The following is a 19014-nucleotide window of genomic DNA, read 5'->3' as shown; positions in this document are numbered from 1 at the left end:
AATTTCTAAAATCATATTCAGAACATTTAATGCACAGTTTTGAAGTGGGTAAAAGCCCACGATGCTGACACCACCTCAAAGCTGTCTCAAAATCACTTAACACCTCGCTTTGTAAAAGGCGCAAATTCACAAACATCCTTCACGTCGCACGAAAAAACAAGTCAAGTAAATCATGATCATCTTCAATGCCCAAACTACACTAAAAAGAAACATGCATGTCAAACGACTTCATAAGGGCGTTAAAGTGCCACACGTTACCCAATACTACAACAAATCATCAACGACTACATCACAGTTACGAAGAACGAACCGTAATCACTATAAACTGAACCATAATCACTATCAGGTGAACAGGGAGATACTAAATATCAGCCCTTTTTACGTTTGTTTGGTCTTTAAGTTTCATATAGTTCTATCAGCTCCCCTTAAATTTCGATAATTTGGGGGCCACCTGCGTAGCTTTTTTATTTTTTAATTTAGCAATAAATAAAATTACTAATTTGCAGAAAAAGTAACGTTTTATTCTATTCTACGGAATCATACATGAATTCTAAATTGGCCAGGAATATGAAATTCGCCTAACCAAAGCCTAAATATCTTGGACCAACGCTGCATCACAAAGGCCGATGCATTACCTGTCGGACAGGTTATCGTAACAGATCATGATTTCACACACAAATTCAGTGCATGACAACACTCTTGTGGACTCTTGCGTGGATTGAAGCATACATTATTAAGAATTATTTTGACGCATGCCTCTTTTGAAACAACATTAGACATATCATCTGTAAATTAAAAAAAAAAAAAACTATGATTCAGTGAAATAGAATAACACCGTAGCGTCCTCAGGGAATGTTTAAAATGGTTATATTCCCCAAAATTACAAAATTTACCGGGAAATTAAGCTAATTATTCCTTTCAAGCCGGGAAAATTTTTAACATACTTATAAATCTATACCAAACTTCAGCCGCAAACAAAAGAACGCAACGCACGCTCGTATAGGATTGACGTTACCCACAAAATTGTAGCAGCCGTCCTCGGCCGATGAAATAAAATGCAACGTCAAAATGTATAGTTATTAGTGATTGTAGTTAGTTCCTGAAAGGCTATGCGAAATTTTTAGCATCAGGCAAAGAAAAATGGTAATCATGACCATCACTATAAGGTGATTATAGGTTTCGTGCCGAGTCGTGAAGCTTGACCAAGATCTACCGATTTCACCACCCAGTAGAACGCGCGGGTTTGTTCTGTTCGTCAACCCTCACCCATCAAATTTTGTCAGTGTTGTCTCTCGCACTACACGGTAGACATCTCCCGAGAGTACATTGTTGTCGGATTGGCGCCAAGTTCCTTTAATTGATTTTTCGTTATTACTGTTCGTGGTATTGTTACCGTTTTAGAATAATTGTTACAGTGGTTATTTCTGTGCTTTGTTATTATTGACAGTGCATTGTGCATTGTTATTATTGGTAATTCTTAAATGCTTTTATTAAGTATTGTCTGTCACAGTTCATTCATGATTTTCGCGGGATAGTATCTTTTGCCTCTTACTATGAGAATGAAATCGATACGCATTCCTTGCTACCACCTTGCGATAATTATATGTTTTAAAGATTTTATAAGCTCAATCTCTAACCAAGTCGATAACTGCATGATTTCTCTTTGCAATTAACACAAGACGCTACAGAAATACCGTAAAACTTAATAAATAGGAAAAACAACGCTCTTTCCCAGTGTGAAGCTTACGGTTATTGGCATATATTTATAGAGTGGATGACTTGTGTATCTTGTTCCGTAGCTCGTTGGATCCGTGTAGAATTCCCATTCCCGCGACCCGTGTTCGAATCTTCGTCCTACTACTATTTATTTTTTCGTTGATCAAGTAGGACTCCAGTAGAAAGGAAAAATATGGTTATAGTTTAAGATGTGATTTCGATATTCTGCAAGTATTTATTTATGTACTTATTGTCAAGCGAACAAGATAAAGTAGAAGTGTACAAGCGTAAAACTGTTCTAGAGTTTACTGTTAGTAAAAACTATGAATAAGTTTACAGCTCAAAAATAAATTGAATTCTCTTCAGTTGCAGTCTATAATTAGCTATGGTCAAGGAGATGGATTTCAGTTGTTTTGTGTGTGGTCAGCACATTGACTTTCATCATCTTTAATTCTGGAACTAAATATAATTAATTTTACTTTTCGTTTAGATATAAAATACTCACCTTTAGTTCTTAACGAAACAGAAATCATAGTGCAAAATGTCACTATGGGATTACATTTCATTATATAAAGAAATGAAAAAAAAAAATAGTACATTTATACTTGAAAATGTCGAAGATAATATGACAAATATATAAACAATTCTATAATAGAATTAAGCAATGATTTATAATGAAATAAACTGTAATGAAATGCCCTTATATGCTGAAATACAAGTTTCTTGAATAGATAGGGAAACTTCACCTTGAAATATACACCACGAATTTGATTCTCGATAGAATTTGAAATATGTTCACAACTTCAAACCTTGAAGAACGCAACATAAGTTTGACGTCCCATGGTTATAATATTGTCGTTACAAACTGACTAAAGTAGCGATAAATACAGACTGAACCAGCTCCTGTTTCCCGGTTTTTATATAAATTAACGTATCAACACCGGATTTTTGATCAAAAGATATTGTTTTCTTTGCATATATTTCAGGGAGAGCATGTAAAGTCAACATTTCATTAGCAAATGTAGCGACTGATCAAACTGAATAATGCCAAAAATAGCCTACCTTGCCTGCTAGAACCTATTTTTGGTAGAAGTTCCTATATCATTTTTTTTTATGTGTTTGAATACTTCGGAAGATTTTACAGAAATCTTATTATTATACATATATGTTTGTTCTGTTTCATACGGAAAAAAGTTTATTATAAAGAAATGGTCTGCAGAGCTCTTTCTAGAATGTCTGTTATTAGTTATAATAGTAAATTTGATTTTAGCGTCCCATTCAGCAGCGAGGCTATATGAAACATGGAGTTACAGCTTAATGTATGATTCGAAACACATGAGCTCCCGCGGAGAATAGGACACCGTTTTTAGAAAAAAGTATCTGATCACAGTCAGTTTTTATCCGTTGGGGTTAGAACAGACCCTATTATTATACTGGTGTTGGAACTGGAACAAAAATGGGGCGACGAAACGTCATCATACACACGTAGAATTTGTTTGATACTGTTAGTAAATATTACATGCTTTCTGCTGGTCTAGTGGCTAGCGCGTACGTTTTTGATTCTTGTAGTCTCGTGTTCGATTCCCGTCAAGGGTCAATTAAAATTTTACTAGAATTTATTTTCGTTAATAATCTGTCTCCATTAGCCTACAGGACTTAAACGTTGAGAAAAGTATATGGGAAAAAATGTTAAATACCATACATGCAAAATTCAGGTGTCAGTGTTTTGTAATCTATTAACAAAATAATAGAAAGACAGGAAAGAAAATATCTCGAGAACTGAAACTGAACAATGTTTTAGCATTCATTCTTAATTTGCTACTAGCGTGACACATTAAATTCAATGTAATATAAATATTACACACAAAATTTCCTACTTGACTGTTTATAACATGGAAAATGCTAGGTATTGTTAAACATTAAACATAACACCTCATTTTTTATATCAATAAATAACTTAAATAAATAAATAACAAGACAGTAACAATACTATTAATTTATATCTACATAGCATATAAATGAGAAATATGTTGTCTGTCTTAACGGAAAATAGATGAACCGTTTGAAATGAATTTTACTAACATAAGGAACACATACCTTGAACTGGATTGTCACGCCATTTTTATTAAATTGCATGTCCTAACAGAGGAGATTAGGTTAAAAATTTATGCCAAAAATAGAATATCTAACGTTTATAAGATGAAACTTCATATATAAAAACCTTATTTAAAACGAGTGTGTACATGCCCTACCGTATTTAGAAATTTCGGTATTCAGTGGAGACTTGGGGCAATGTATATAATTTTTGCTCAATGTTTAAGAATGATGACATCGAGGTTGTGTCTTGTGATAACGTAATTATCATTTGGTTCAGTCGGGTTTCTATAATTCATTAACATGTGTATCATAAGAAGATGAAATAGACATAAACACCTTATTTTAAAAAATGTGAGCCCATCTTCCGTTGTCCTTAAACATCCGCTTTTGAGAGGAAAAGGGGGCAAGTTCTAAATACGCGGTCAATATGTAAAAGTGGCATCGTGATTGTCTGTCCGATCATCACGGGAATCGAATTTGCCGTTTGAAATGAATATGTGAATACATTTAGTACTTGGAAGAAAGTGATTAGCTGACGTTCACTGGAAACTTGACGAAACTTCGATACAATTTGGAGGATGGTCAACTATGTCTAAATATAACATTTCAAGTGGAAGTGAGCATGAGGAAAGAAGTAATAGTGGATTTAAGTTTAGCATTAGAAGTAATTGAAAAACAGAATCTGATGTGCGGAACGAAAAAAAAAGTAACTTTTTATAAGGTTTGAAGACGTGATTAACAGATTATTTATCCCAACGGAACGACTATTTCTTACGCGTGTGTGAAGTGTTTAGTTGCGCTTTCAGTTGGTGCTGATTGATTGCGGCTACATTAAAATATGTGCTTATTGAGTTTCATTGCTAACCTTCACTTCAATCCCCAGAACTTCTCTTCGTGTGTATTTCCACCTAATTTTTTTTCTTTTGTCATTCATGCATAGTTGATTATTCTCCAAATAGTGTCCAAGTTCGCCAGGTGACCATTTCTTACAAGGGGAAAGCAGACTTTGGTAAGTGAACTTCGGGTCTGTCCTTCGCGAGTAGTAATACATATTCACAGTGTTAATATTACAAACTGGAAGAGAATAATAGCCAAAAATAGTGGAGAAAAAGCGTCTTAAAGAGTTTTACTCTCGCATATATGATACGACGCGTATAGTTATCAAGTGACGGTCTGGCAGAGCATCTACGATCCCCGTGCAAAGGGTCCCGCGTTCGATTCTCGATCGAGTCAGCTTTTTTTTTTTTTTTTTTTTGCCTTAACCAATAAAGTAGCCATAAAATATTAATTCACAATATGCTTATAATGCATAAAAACAATAGAAGTGTTCAAATCAGTTGTCAAATCTTTCAATGTTCCATGTTAACTAGCAATAAAATGTAACCTATTCCGCGTTATATATTGATATTACGAGTTATATTATGGTTAGCACAGTAGTTGTGTAAAAAATATTATTGAAGCTTCGTGTCTATATCTGTGGACAGTGTGCGAATTACAAGTGGGATGAGGGAGAAATTCCTTTTGGTAATACTGGAGGTATGCTATAACCAGCTGTGTCATTTCAGACTTCGCTTGATGGGGGCAAGAGGCCCAGCGACATAAGACTTTCACGTTTTGTACTAGTATATTAGTAGACAATCGATCAAGGTATATTTATTCCTCAAAATATTGAGGGGCAATTGTCCCTTCAACTAAATGACGCCTCGGCTACAACTGTCATAGTTTGCCATGCTAGTGTCGTCTGAAGCACAATCCATCCCCTTTTGCAGAAGTCCGGTCAATTTCCACACTGTTCACAGATATAGACACGAAGCGTCAAGAACATTTTTTACACAACGACTGTACTAACCATAATAGAGCCCGTGGCATCAATATACAACGCGGAATGGGTTACATTTTATGGCTCGTTAACATGAAATATTCAGAGTTTTTACAACTGATTTGAACATTTCTATTGTTTTATGTATTATAAATATATAATGAATTAATATTTTACTTGTAGTTACAAATACTACTTTATTGGTTAAAGCAAAAAAAAAAAAAAAAAAAAAGACGAGCAGGAATAGAACCCAGGACCCCTTGCACGGGAGTCGAGGATCCTCCTAGCTCTGCCACGCCGTCACTCGATAACTTCACGCGTCGTGACATACATACAGTGAGTTGGGATCTTTAAGACGCTTTTACCCACTATTTCTGGCTGTTACTCATCCAGTTTATAATATTAACACTTTAAATGTGCACTACTGTTTCGCGAAGGATAGTCCCGAAATTAATTTACCAAAGTCTGCTTTCACCTTGCTAGTTAACTCTGGCCGGGTTTTTCTTGTATTACTTTCGTACAATACATGTTCTAAGCGAGGAAAAAATGAAATCTTTGAGTTTTACGTCCCACGCTTATGCCGGTTAGTCTAAAGGAGACGGTGATGATGAGTAATGAATGAAATGGTGGAATGAAGGAAGTGGGAGGAAACGGGAGAACCCCGAGAAAACCCACGCACGCGGTGTTTGTCCACCACAAAGTTCACTTGGCGGGGGTTGGATCGAACCCGGGACCCCAAGCACCAGAGGTGAACGCTCCACCACTGAGCCACCGCAGCCCCTCTAAGCGAGGAAAAGAGTATTAAAAATATATTTCAAAAATTAGTTTCTGACAAATCTCTCATCATGGGAAGATGAAACTCCTCCTTACATATCTGTAACGACATGGTCCATCTTTCGGAAATTCCAACTCTAGCAAAGAAAGCAAGGCAACTGCTACAATATCCAAATTTCTCATTTTGCGTTCATAAACTGGCCAAAGTGAGTAAATATTTTAGCCGTTTAAAATAAATCTAGAAGATAGCAGTTGGATTCAGTTGGATCTTTTTTTATTTCACTTCTATTGATATGCTATTCTATTGGGGAAGAGGTTTGAATATTCCGGAAATAATATTTTCATAAACTTATTCTTCTCGTTCGAAGAATGAGTATTTCAACTAGTTCATGTCTGACCTTTAAAGATTGCTCCAACCTATATTTTTAAATGAATTGTGTATTCTGTTTTTTGATTTTTAGAATATATTTACGGGTCTTTTGAAACCCGTATTAGGAACCTAGAAGCACAATTTTAGGAAGCTAAAAATCAAGCTTAATTCTATGGTTCACAAAAGTTCAGTGAGCGATCAACTTTTATACGCAGATTTGTGACTTTATTTTGGGTTATGTGGAAATTGCTCCATGAATGGCTTGTAGATCAATAGAGACCTTTCACAGTTCACAAATCAATCAACTTTCCTGAAACTGATGGTTCTAAGACTTATCAGTTGGTTCATTGGGAGTGTAACATCCCTTTCAGCACGGAGACTAGAGGCATGGTTCTACAACTTATGATCCTAAACTAAATGAACTTTCATCAGGAATCAATCTCTTGATAGGGTTGATACCATAAATGTTACATTCTTTTCATTCTCACCTGAATATTCCCAAATAGAATATGACCTTTCAGAATACATATTGTATTTCCACTCGGTATGAACACTAGTTTATTAATCATATTCTCATTAAATAGTAAACGTGATATCTTTTTTCAACATACTGAAACATCTAATAATAAAAGCAAAAAATACTAATATTGTTTCGTTCCTCTTCTCTTTGTTTTCATACAGACCAATATTTCATTGATAACGTTGTTTTAAACAAAGTATGTTCAGTTCACAGTTAAGACAGAGATACGACAGGCACTTGAAAGCGCCTCAAGTTATATTTGCTTTGCTCTTCTGCCCGGTGGTGACTCACCAACTTGCTACTTTCATTTCAATTACTTGTATATTTAGTTTCGGATGTAAGCTTATTTTTATATTAATGGAAAAAAATCTAGAACATCCTTATTTTTGGTCTACCTAGGTAGAATCATACTTGCAGTTTTATATTATAACCTTAGACAAGAATAAGAAAAAAACTGGCAGAATAAAACCATATATAAAACTAATACTACAAGTAATGGTTATTCTTTCGACAAAAAAAAAAAAAAAAAAAAAAAAAAAAAAAAAAAAAAAAAAAAAGAACAAATACTACAAGTAATGGATCTTCCTTTGACGAAAAGAAAGAAAAGTGCAGTTGATGAAGATGGACCAGCTGATCGGTAGGTTAGAACGTTACCCACTACGCCAAATACTCGCTGCTTGTTTCTTGATATACTCTAAACATTCAGCTTGTGATTTTTGCTTCTGTCGTCTTACCATGTAACAGTTTCTCTGCTTTCCCTGCTCGTCACACTATTCGTATAATTTGTTGTATAAATTGCATTTGCAAACGTAATATGTGTAGTTGTTTTACCAGGATAAACAGCTTTAAAAGTTTTTAAGGTCAGTTATATTAAGCGAACTGATTTTCTCATATCTTCCATGGCTTCAAGGAGCAAAGGATATCCCGCGGAAAACATGCATAAACTTGTGTGACAGACAATACTCATCTACTATGTCTTCAAGGTGCGGCAACATTCTTGGGGGTCATTCCACGTCAATTCAACCAGAATTTGGGGAAAATTTAACCCATTATCTCAGATTTAGATGAACTTCGGTAGTGTTTTAAACCTTTTTATGCTGATTACGAGGGTGTAAATTTTATTGCAATAGCATCAGTGGTTCAGAAGTTATTGCATTTCAAAAATGAGAAGAAAGTCCATTTTTAACAGTCGCCATACGATATTTCCTCGTTTAGGAAGAACACTAAAACAATCATATTTCGGTTCCTATTAATGCCTGAAACATGATTCTTTCTTTATTCAGATTATCTTTAAGTTGTTTACCATTAAAAACATGAAAACTTTCCTTAGAGCTGATAGAAAATTTATAAAATCATTTGAAAGGTAACATTTTGAGGGGAAAAAAACCTAACTAAAACGCCATTTTGTAAATTTCAAACCTTTATTTCTCAAAATCCCCATCATGGCTTTCAATGAATTTGCTTTTGTTTGAAAGCTTATTACACCTAGTTTCACATATACAAAAATTGTAATGGGTCATCCAAGCACTGAGGAGGTACCCCAGTCAGTATTGCCAACTGATTGCGAAATGAACATTTTCTAATAACTTCCATACGATGTAACATATCCACCCCAAAATTGGTATAAATACATTCGGTATCCTTGAAGCACGTCTGTGAGCATTATCACTTTTCCCAAGCAACCCAGTTGTCAGGGTTGCCTGTCATAGCGTTAGATGTATCTGTGCCACATTTTGCAGTAACTTTATTACATATATTTTCACTATACAAAAGTTGTGTTGGGCCATCCAAGTATTGAGGAGAAATAGAGAGTTTCGAAAATTTATAGGTAAGGGAAACAATACAATAATCTGAACCCTAAATGGGCATTAGCATTTTTAGATGTTAATCAGAATAAGTACCAAAGAAGCAAATATAATAAAGCTTGATAGTATTATAGGCCTACATGTTATGGCACATATAATAAATGTTCGGTTTTGCTGTAATTAGATATTAACATCAGGTGCTTTTTGTAAACGTTTCCCACATTGAAGTAACTACTTTTAGAGACTTTGGAGATAACTGGTATGTTCTGCCAGTAGTAGTTGTTATATCCACTTTACATAAGATATCAGCAAACGGAACACAACAGGAATTATTTTCAGCCCAATAAAATTAGGGAGATGGACCATGGGGAAGTAGAAAATTTACTGATGCATCACCTTCATCACTATTCACTAACAAATCTTCATCCAAACTTGTACGCTTCGCTCCTGTCTTAATGGACATTTTTTTTTTTTTTTTTCAAAACTCCATTCCACACGTTCCTGGAATAGTTTCTGCTCCCAGAAATCTTTGTTGAAGTGTGGCACGAACAACAGCCATTTCTTCTTTATACACAAAGAAAAACACTGTGTTAATGATGTTTTCTTCACAGAAATGAAACATAAGGGCACATGTATTTATTGGATTAGACAATAGTCTCTGCAGATTTGCTTGTCACAACCCGGTTAAAATCCCCACCAATTCCATCGTCGGAACTTTCCAAGGCTGGTAGCAAAAAAAGACCATTTTGCCATCATACCATGGAAATCACTTGCGTGGAAGTCAAGATTTAAGAAAGAAGGCTTTGCAGTTTTTATATTGGGCTCCACAACCATCAGTGAAATATACTACTTTTATTACGCGAGGAAAATTTTGTTTTAAATCCGACATTGCCAGTTTCTGTGTTTGAAAGACTGTTGGTACGTCATGTTCCATATCATCTGAAAAAATGCAGTAACTTTTGTGTTGAATAGCCATAATTAGTTGGAGAAATCACATTGAGATACAACAGTTTCCTTAATTCTGACAATAACAATACTAAATTAGAACAGCAGCATAAGACTTTACTTGTTATAGATATACTAGCTGATACGCCCTCCGTTATGAGGGATAAGCAAAATTTGGAAGATTTTCAAATACATTCACTAACTCTGACTTTCGGAAAAATTTACAGCTTTGAACCATATAGTATTTTTTCTAGTGTCATGGACATTTTCAAAGAAAGAAAGAAAGTAAAAGACGAATTTCGCTATTGTTTGGAAATGACAGCAGAGTGAATATACGAAATGGGTGGTTCAGTAATTAGGGGCATTTGGTCCACACGATTTCGTATATTTGTAATGTCGCGCGTAATAATGCAAAGTGTGGGCACAGATACGTCTAACGCTGTGACATTCAACCCTGATAACTGGGTTGCTTGCGAGGAGTGGTAATGCTTACAGGCGTATTTCCAGGATACCGAAGAGTACTTATACCAATATTTTTTGGGAGGGGGTATGTTAAATCGTATGGAAGTTATTAGAAAGTTTTTCTCAATCAGTTGGCTACACTGGAATATTTCCTCAGTACTTGGATGGCCTATCAGAATTTTTGTATGGTGAAAATAGATGTAATAAGGTTACTCAAAAATGTGGCACAGATACATTTAACGCTGTGACAGGCAACCCTGACAATGGTTTGCTTGGGAGAAGTGGTAATGCTCACAGACGTGTTTCTAGGATATCGAAGAGTACTTATACCAATTTTGGGGCGGATATGTTAAATCGTATGAAAGTTATTAGAAAATGTTTATTTCGCAATCAGTTGGCAACACTGACTGGGATATCTCCTCAGTGCTTTTATGGCCCATCACAATTTTTGTATATGTGAAGCTAGACGTAATAAGCTTTCAAACAAAAGCAAATTCATTGAAATTCATGATGGGAATTTTGAGAAATACAAGTTTGAAGTTTCCAAAATGGCGTTCTAGTTTTTTTTCTCAAAATGTTACCGTTCAAATGACTTTATAAATTTTCTATCAGCTCTAAGGAAAGTTTTCATGTTTTTAATGGTAAACAACTTAAAGATAATCTGAATAAAGAAAGAATCATGTTTCTGGCATTAATAGGAACCGAAATATGATTTAGTGTTCTTCTAAACGGGGAAATATCGTGTGGCGACTGTTAAAAATGGATTTTCTTCTCATTTTTGAAATGCAATAACTTTTGAACCACTGATGCTTTTGCAATAAAATTTATACATTCGTAATCAGAATAAAAAGTTTTATAACACTACCAAATTTCATCCAAATCTGAGATAGTGGGTTAAAAGCCCTAGTTGAACTGACTTGGAATGACCCGTTGGTGAATTTCAGTTTTTGACGATTTCCCAAGTGTGCGCTCGCTAAGTTGTTCCACGAATTGTATCGAAGTTTTCCGATGTATCGGAGCTCAAGCAAAATATTTCTATGTTGGTTTAAAGCCCAAGCTTCACGACTGCGCGCGAGTACTATAGGGAGAAAGATGCAGATCAATCTTGGACTATATGAAGATGCGTAGTAAGCTCATATTAAGTAAACTGACAACAGCCTATTGTTTTCGTTATTTCTAAATAGTACGAAGCTCGAAACATTTAACATATGGAAGGCACTACTTTTGTGTAGTAATACAATATACATTCGTACGTATTTAGTAAACAAGAAAAAAAGCACAAAAGTAACTCGCCTGCTTTAGCTCTCGTCATGTTCTCCAGTCCCCATTCTTCGCAATGCAAGCATACCAAATAAAACATGGAAGACATGGAAGTTATCGTTTTTATATCATTAAAAACTCGATGCAGGTGAGCCCCCGCCAAGTGAACTTTGTGGTGGACAAACACCGTGTGCGTGGGTTTTCTCGGGGTTCTCCCGTTTCCTCCCACTTCCTTCATTCCACCATTTCATTCATTACTCATCATCACCGCCTCCTTTAGCCTAACCGGCATAACCGTGGGACGTAAAACTCAAAGATTTCATTTCATTTTTTTCGATGCAGGTGACAAGAAAATAAACGTAGAAGCTATTAAAATATTGTTCACACAAAGAAATATGATGTTGAAGTTTAGTATGTATGGTTGTGCCCTCGTTAACTAGTTTCTTCATAAGGAATGAGGACCTTTAGCGACTTACTGTGTTAGATGATTTAATTTTCTATGGGTGGTGCGATTCGTGATATTCATGTGATCTGTACGAACATCAAGGAATCTATTTTTCGTAACAATTTAATAAATGAACTGGAGAGAAATATTGACCCTACGCAAACAGTGTTCTTGATATGATCTTCCAGTTTACCGGGAATGATCAAGTAAACATGTTCAAAGTTTTGTCAGTTAGACAATCTGGGATCAATGTTTTCAAAATTACCAGTAAAATCTATTACTTCACGAATAATCTAATGTCGAATCAACTTGAGGTACGGCGGTTCAACGATTTTTTTTTTTTTTTTTTTTTTTTTTTTTTAACTAAGATACTGAGATGAAGCCTTAAAAATAAAACGAATATGCTCATTTCTGCCACATGAAATATTTGGTCTAGGAATTAATTCGTGCGGTTGGTACGCACACATTGAAGCTGTAGTACAAACACAAAATACATAAATACCTTAAGAAAAATATTGTCCATCGCTAGCCACCACTTTCGCCCATCTGTCAGGCAATGTACGGATTCCGTGGCGAAAGAAGTCCTCATCCTTGGAAGCGATCCAGTCAGAGACCCATGTTTCGATATCTTCTGAAGAAGTAAACCGCTGTCCAATCAAATCGTTGTTCATGCAATCGAACAAGTAGTAGTCCGAAGGAGCAACGTCTGGTGAATACGGCGGGTGGGGTAAAACTTCCCATCCGACATTTTCTAAATAGGTTTTGACCGGTTCTGCGACATGTGGGCGAGCGTTATCATGTTGAACAATAAGTTTATCATGTCTGTTCTCCCATTCTGGTCGTGTTCTGGCCAGAGCTTGCTTCAAACGCATTAATTGTCGTCGATAACGTTCTCCATTCATAGTTTCACCCGGTTGCAGCAGCTCATAGTACACCACACCTTTCATATCCCACCATATGCACAGCATAACCTTTGCACAGTGAATATCTCGTTTTGGTTGTGATGGACCTGGTTCACCTGGTTTCACCCAGGCCTTTTTTCGTTTAGGGTTCTCGTAATGGATCCACTTCTCATCACCCGTAATAATTCGATGCAGAAACCCCTTTCTGCTCTGTCGTTGAAGCAGCAATTCGCAAATGGTTTTTCGTCTTTCAACGTCTCTGTCTTTCAATTCATGTGGAACCCAATGTGACATCTTTTGAATCATTCCCATGGCTTTCAAGCGTTTGGAGACTGTTGTTTGATCAACGCCTAATGCTGCTGCAAGTTGTTCCTGCGTTTGACACGAATCCTGCTCGAGCAATGCTGTCAGTTCTTCGTCTTGAAATTTTTTTGGCTGTCCAGCTCGCTCTTGGTCTGCCAAGCCGAAATCACCACTTCTAAACCGTGCAAACCACTTCTGACACGTTCGCTCAGCTAGAGCATGGTCCCCATACACTTCCACCAAAATACGATGACTTTCAGTCGCACTTTTCTGCATGTTAAAGTAATGCAGCAGGACACCCCGCAAAAACACTTTATCAGGCACAAATTGCGCCATGTTCACTTAACTACAAACTGGTGTTGTTGACGCTTTAATCCACTGCCCTATACTACGAACGATACGCGATGACAGGGGTTTGCAACACATGTGTGGATACACGGAACTGTGGGACGCTCCGTTCGTTGCGCCATCTCTTGTCCACCCGCACGAATTAATTCCTAGACCAAATACCATTTTAAAATTTATTTTGCCATATTTTAGAGCAATTTTTTGAATTTATTTGGCCGTTTTACTTGCCATTTTTTTAATCACGCAAATTGTGTGTTACGAGATCTTCACCGGTCTTTGTTTTATCTTTAGCCCAATGTTGTCATATCAGAGAAGTGTAATATACTCGCATTCTTATCTGTAACAATATATTTGGATTTTAATATCATCTTCACAGGGGCGCACTTTTTCCTCAGATGTATTTATGTGGTGAGAAAAAGTTTAAGAAAGATGTGAGAGGCTAGTTGTTTCTTTATTTTTTTTAACATTAGTAAATGCAGACTTCCACACAATGTTTTCTTTTCAATTGCTATTTTAAATGCTATCCTTTTGCATTATTTTGTAAAACATCTTACATATTGATTTATTTATCTTTTATTGAAATTTGTATCGAACTGCTCACAACATGAAAGTTCTTATCTATATCTCATAATTGATTAAAAGTGAGGAAAAAAATAATGTACCATTCTCCTAGTAATGTTTTTGCTTTTTACAGGATTTTTTGAAAAGCGCTTTTGCTTTGGAAGCTACCCATAATTCAACTTCACCTGATTTGTCTGGTAAAAGAGTACTAGAGATAGAGAAAATAGATGAGAATAAAACAAAAAAACTTAGAGAAAAAGATGATCTTAATAATTCCGAGACATCATCTGCACTTGGAACCAGAATACTTTTTCAGCATAGTAAAGAAAGAAACTGTGATCTTGATAAAAACTTTGATACACATAGTGCAGGTGAAAATAACCGTATTATTGGTAGCAAGTCAGAAGGAAGTATTCTTCAGTGTTTATCCACAGGTACTGCGTTTCATTTTTCGGACTATCAGGACGCTTCACACAGAAAGTTTTTTACATCAGTTACTGTTAATGACCTAGACAAATTCACTACGGACAATGCTGGACAGCTAGTTAACCTTACAAACTGTAATTCCAGTTATACACAAGAAAACAGCACAATTAGTGAGTGCAATAAATCTCGTGATTGTCACACAAAGTTAGAACAGTCACAGAGTACCACATTCAATATTCAAAGGGATGAAGTTTTGCTCTCTACGTTATCTGAAAAGTCTTCTTTTAAGTTAGACGGTGCAAGGAACTCCAGTGGAAAAGGACATTCAAAAAATTTAAGTTCTGAAGATCATTCACTATCTCATGAGGAACGTAAGAGCAGGGAACGGAAATTTCCAGGCCCGGCAGGGCTTTTACCTTCGTCTGTGAGTATTGAATTTATGTAATTTAAGTGCATAGTGCATAATACATCTTATATAATCTTTATTATGTAAAATTAATTTGATATTCTAAGTAATAACAATAATACCTTTGAAGTTAATTATAGTAGCAAATATGTCACACCAAGAAGTAATCGACATTTCCACTAAATTTTTTTTTATTGCTCAAAAAAAAAAAAAAAAAAAAAAACTTCAGAGCTAGCTGATTATGGATAACATTTTCTTTCACTCATGCGATGATTCTAACTGGTCGAAATTTGGTATTGAATTCCGGTCTGCTACTCGTGTGCTTAAAATAATGACTACCATGTTTGTACGTCACAGGTCAGTACAGGGAAAAAGGTCTGCGCCGCTCACAAGGGAAACGGCTTAGCGTTAGATACGATGCATGTTTTTCAAATGTGTATGACGTTGCTAATAATACAAAGAATAAGAAAAGTAACATAATTTAAAGTTTATTAAAAGAAAGCTATTTATTTATTTATTACCAATTGTTTCAATACACTTGAATACCTTAGGCCAAAGTTGAAGTGTACTAATTTGCTATATTACTGACATTGTTTGCAGCCTAAGGTAAGAAACTAATTAATATTCTCATGTTTCGGTCACCGACCGACCTTACGAAGCGAATTTTATTCATTCTTAAGAAAAAATCAACAATATAAAAGCATACTTATTTGATAGTGGAGTGCTAATTTCTTACATGCAAGTTCATCGTGGATTCGATAGTAATGCGCTCAGGGGGAAGTCCAAGGAAATAAATGCATGAAAAAACATTTCTCCGAGTAAAAGTAACCTAAATTCTTTACTTAGTTCAGCACAAGGACACAAACTTATGATGATAATTATGTCCATGAGCATTCTGATAATTTACCATTGCTATTATCGAACTACTTTACACATTAGCAATATTATTTCATCATAATATCTTCACGCTTACTGTCGTTTTCTTTAGCCAGTGGAACATACTCGTAAATTGTTTATATTAGTCCATGTAAACATTTACAAATTGGCTAAAGCGTTTTCAACACGTGAGTTAACATTTTAACCAACAAATAAATAGATATGGTCTCACAGTAATGATAACAAACTATGACTGAATAAAATAAAATGAAATTTCTACTTTTATGTCCTGTAGGCAAAGGGAGACGGATGATTAATGAGAGTGAATGATTATAAAAAGAATCGATGGAATGATCGTGTGGGAGGAAACGTCAGAATCGCTTCAAACGTTTGCTTTTATGATTTTTTGGCTCCTAAATAAGTTAAATCCAAAATAAAATTATGTAGGCCCATGTATGAAATTGTATTATTATGGTGCCTAGGTCACAAGAAAAATTCTCGAGCACTTACCTTGTTTATAATGGTCTTTCGGCAGACTAACCATCTGTCGGCTTCTATTCGCTACAGCTGTCTTCAGCTTCAAACCACCGCGGTGACCACAAAAGTACTTCCCTTGTAGAAATATAGTAAGAAAGTAAAGCGCTATATAATACGATTCTTGTAGCATTAAGATAAGAATAGTTGTAGTAATGGTGTGGGGAAACCAATTGCTAATATGCACAGTACATAGTAGAAAAAATGAAAGGATGTAATAGGATACGAATAATTTTAAAGGGATTAAGAGCTTTTTGGTGCAGAAAGTGCTTATTTGTAGCCGTAGTATAATAGCATAGAGATTCACGACAAATCTTCAAAATAAAGAAAAGCTATAATATGGTGGCCTAGATATTCTCAAATTGCGATTGACTTAATTTGAACTGATATAGTGCTTAGACTCCTAATGTTTTGGGGGTAATACAATAGTAAAGTAATCCTGCTTAAGTGTATAAGCATCTAAAATATTTGTAATGATTGAACATTACAAATGACCATTAATGTATTTGAAGCTAGAAAAATAGGTCTTATTAACATATTACGTTTATATACAGTAAGTGTTTTACTTATTTTGTCACTTTTTCTTTCACTATTCTACTAAATATATTTGTAGTTTGCAGTGAAAAGCTGCAATATGAAAAGATTCCCTGAAACTTCCAATGCGACTCACAAGCAATACGGATCTGTGATGTCAGCCAAAACCCTTATTCTTGTTGCCGTAACGTAGGCAGCTTATTTTTCCATTGTTTGAAGCGTTGTATCTCCGTAACGAAGAAATATTTTTCTGAGATTTTTGGTATGTGGTATATTAAAGACTAGTTATACACGATGGTGTCTTTAAATTACAACTTTCGGTCAAAAAGGAAATGTCCATTCTGATATCAAAAATGTTGATTTTATAGCCTAAAATCTAATTACGTAAGTTACAATTCAGAGGTTCGTGCAAAATAAAATTATATAAGTAGTAAAGTAATTCAAATTTGGTTAATGTTACTGTTTGTGATTTATGTTCCTTATTTAGCTGTGCTCTTTACCCGAATTGACCCGAGTAACTCCAAATTCATAAAAATAGGTAGCTCATAAAATAATACTTATTGGCATGTACAGGGCTCATAGCGAGTTACTTTTTTAACTAAAAGCTACTTTTTTTCAAGTTGGTCACTAAAAGTTACTTTTTTACAAATTTGTCACTAAAAGTTATTTTTTGGGAGGTAAAGTGAATTTTTCGTGTGATTTATGTTTTGCATTGGTAGTTTTCTAAGAAAAATATAAAAATAAATGGAAAAAGGCAGAAACTTGTTACTCATTACTTTTCTGAAAGCTTCAGTACTTGCAGCTACATGTAAAACAGTCAGCTTTATTCTCACTTCAGCTTTTATTCTCTCAAGGTGGGGTTGAGAACCCTTCTGTGTCTATTCTTTCTTCAATCATAATAGTCTTTTAGTTTTCTCTTGGTAACGCTCCGGGCTCATTCCACATCAAATCACCGAAAAAATCCGAAATGTCACCCACCGATTCAGATTTTAATGGAACTTCGTGTACTTGTTAACACTACTATGGTATGAAGGCCTGTAAAATTTTTCTTCCGAAATCCTAATAGTTTGTGAGAAATGCGAGACCAAAGTTTGAGAATTTCAGGCATCCCGGTCGTTCTCGAGGCCATCTAATATTTCGTACAGCTTAATACAAAAATTCATATCTCAGTATTTACGCAATGTATCATTTGGAAATTTCTACCCGAAGTTTATATAAGTCTGTAGAGCTAATAAGAATAACACCATCAAGATTGCTGTACATTAAGGGTGAAAAGTGCACCCTTGCACTTCAAAATGGTTCATTTTTGTGTAAATTTGTAATTTTACATAATGCGCATTATCGCTGTGAGGCGGACCAATTACGTTGCCGTTTTTTTTTTTTTTTTTTTAATTGAACCTTAAGGTATTTTCTAAGAGACTGTAAAATAAAATTAGTGGTTTTTTGAATGCTTCGGTTAGTAATTCTCGTTAACCCTTCAAAACCAACGCGCCAGCTTTTCGTGTCATCCGAAAAGTGTTATTGCCATTGATGCAAGCAAGGTATTGGCACATTATTGCTCGATTCAATCACACAGGTCTCAAGTAATTACTAAGTATACGTGTTGTTTGTGTTGAAGTGTGTGAGGGTTCAGAGAAGCGGGCTAGAAACATTCACTTTCGAAATTTTGTATTTAAAAGAAAGAAGAAAAAAAAAAAACTTTGCCGAACTATTAATATAATCAAAGTGAATTTAATGTTAAAATTGAATTAATTTTCCAAATCTACAGTCCATTATCTTTCAAATAACGTAGAAATGAAGGCTATATGACAGTCCGGGTTTCGATTGGGAAGACGTACTACTCAATTTCGTACTTTTTTTTTTTTATCAACATTTACGACAGTTACATTTTAGTCTCCAAAACGAAATAAA

The 19014-nt window shown here is 35.2% G+C and overlaps 1 protein-coding gene across 2 annotated transcripts in view; it reads left to right on the top strand.

Annotated features, from left to right (window-relative positions):
• LOC145671243 (uncharacterized) overlaps positions 1-19014 on the top strand; it is a 110899-nt gene that overhangs the window by 3139 nt on the left and 88746 nt on the right. For both annotated transcript variants that reach the window (XM_081740155.1, XM_081740154.1), the window contains exon 2: positions 14461-15177. In XM_081740155.1, the coding sequence (XP_081596281.1) occupies positions 14461-15177 (717 nt within the window). The remainder of the gene's footprint in view (positions 1-14460; positions 15178-19014) is intronic.

The sequence above is a fragment of the Thermobia domestica genome, chromosome 15 (assembly GCF_964235325.1).
Source record: "Thermobia domestica chromosome 15, izTheDome1.hap1.1, whole genome shotgun sequence".
NCBI classification, from domain to species: Eukaryota; Metazoa; Arthropoda; class Insecta; order Zygentoma; family Lepismatidae; genus Thermobia; species Thermobia domestica.
The sequence above is the reverse complement of the archived record's forward strand: the minus strand, read 5'-3'. Positions and strand labels throughout refer to the sequence as shown.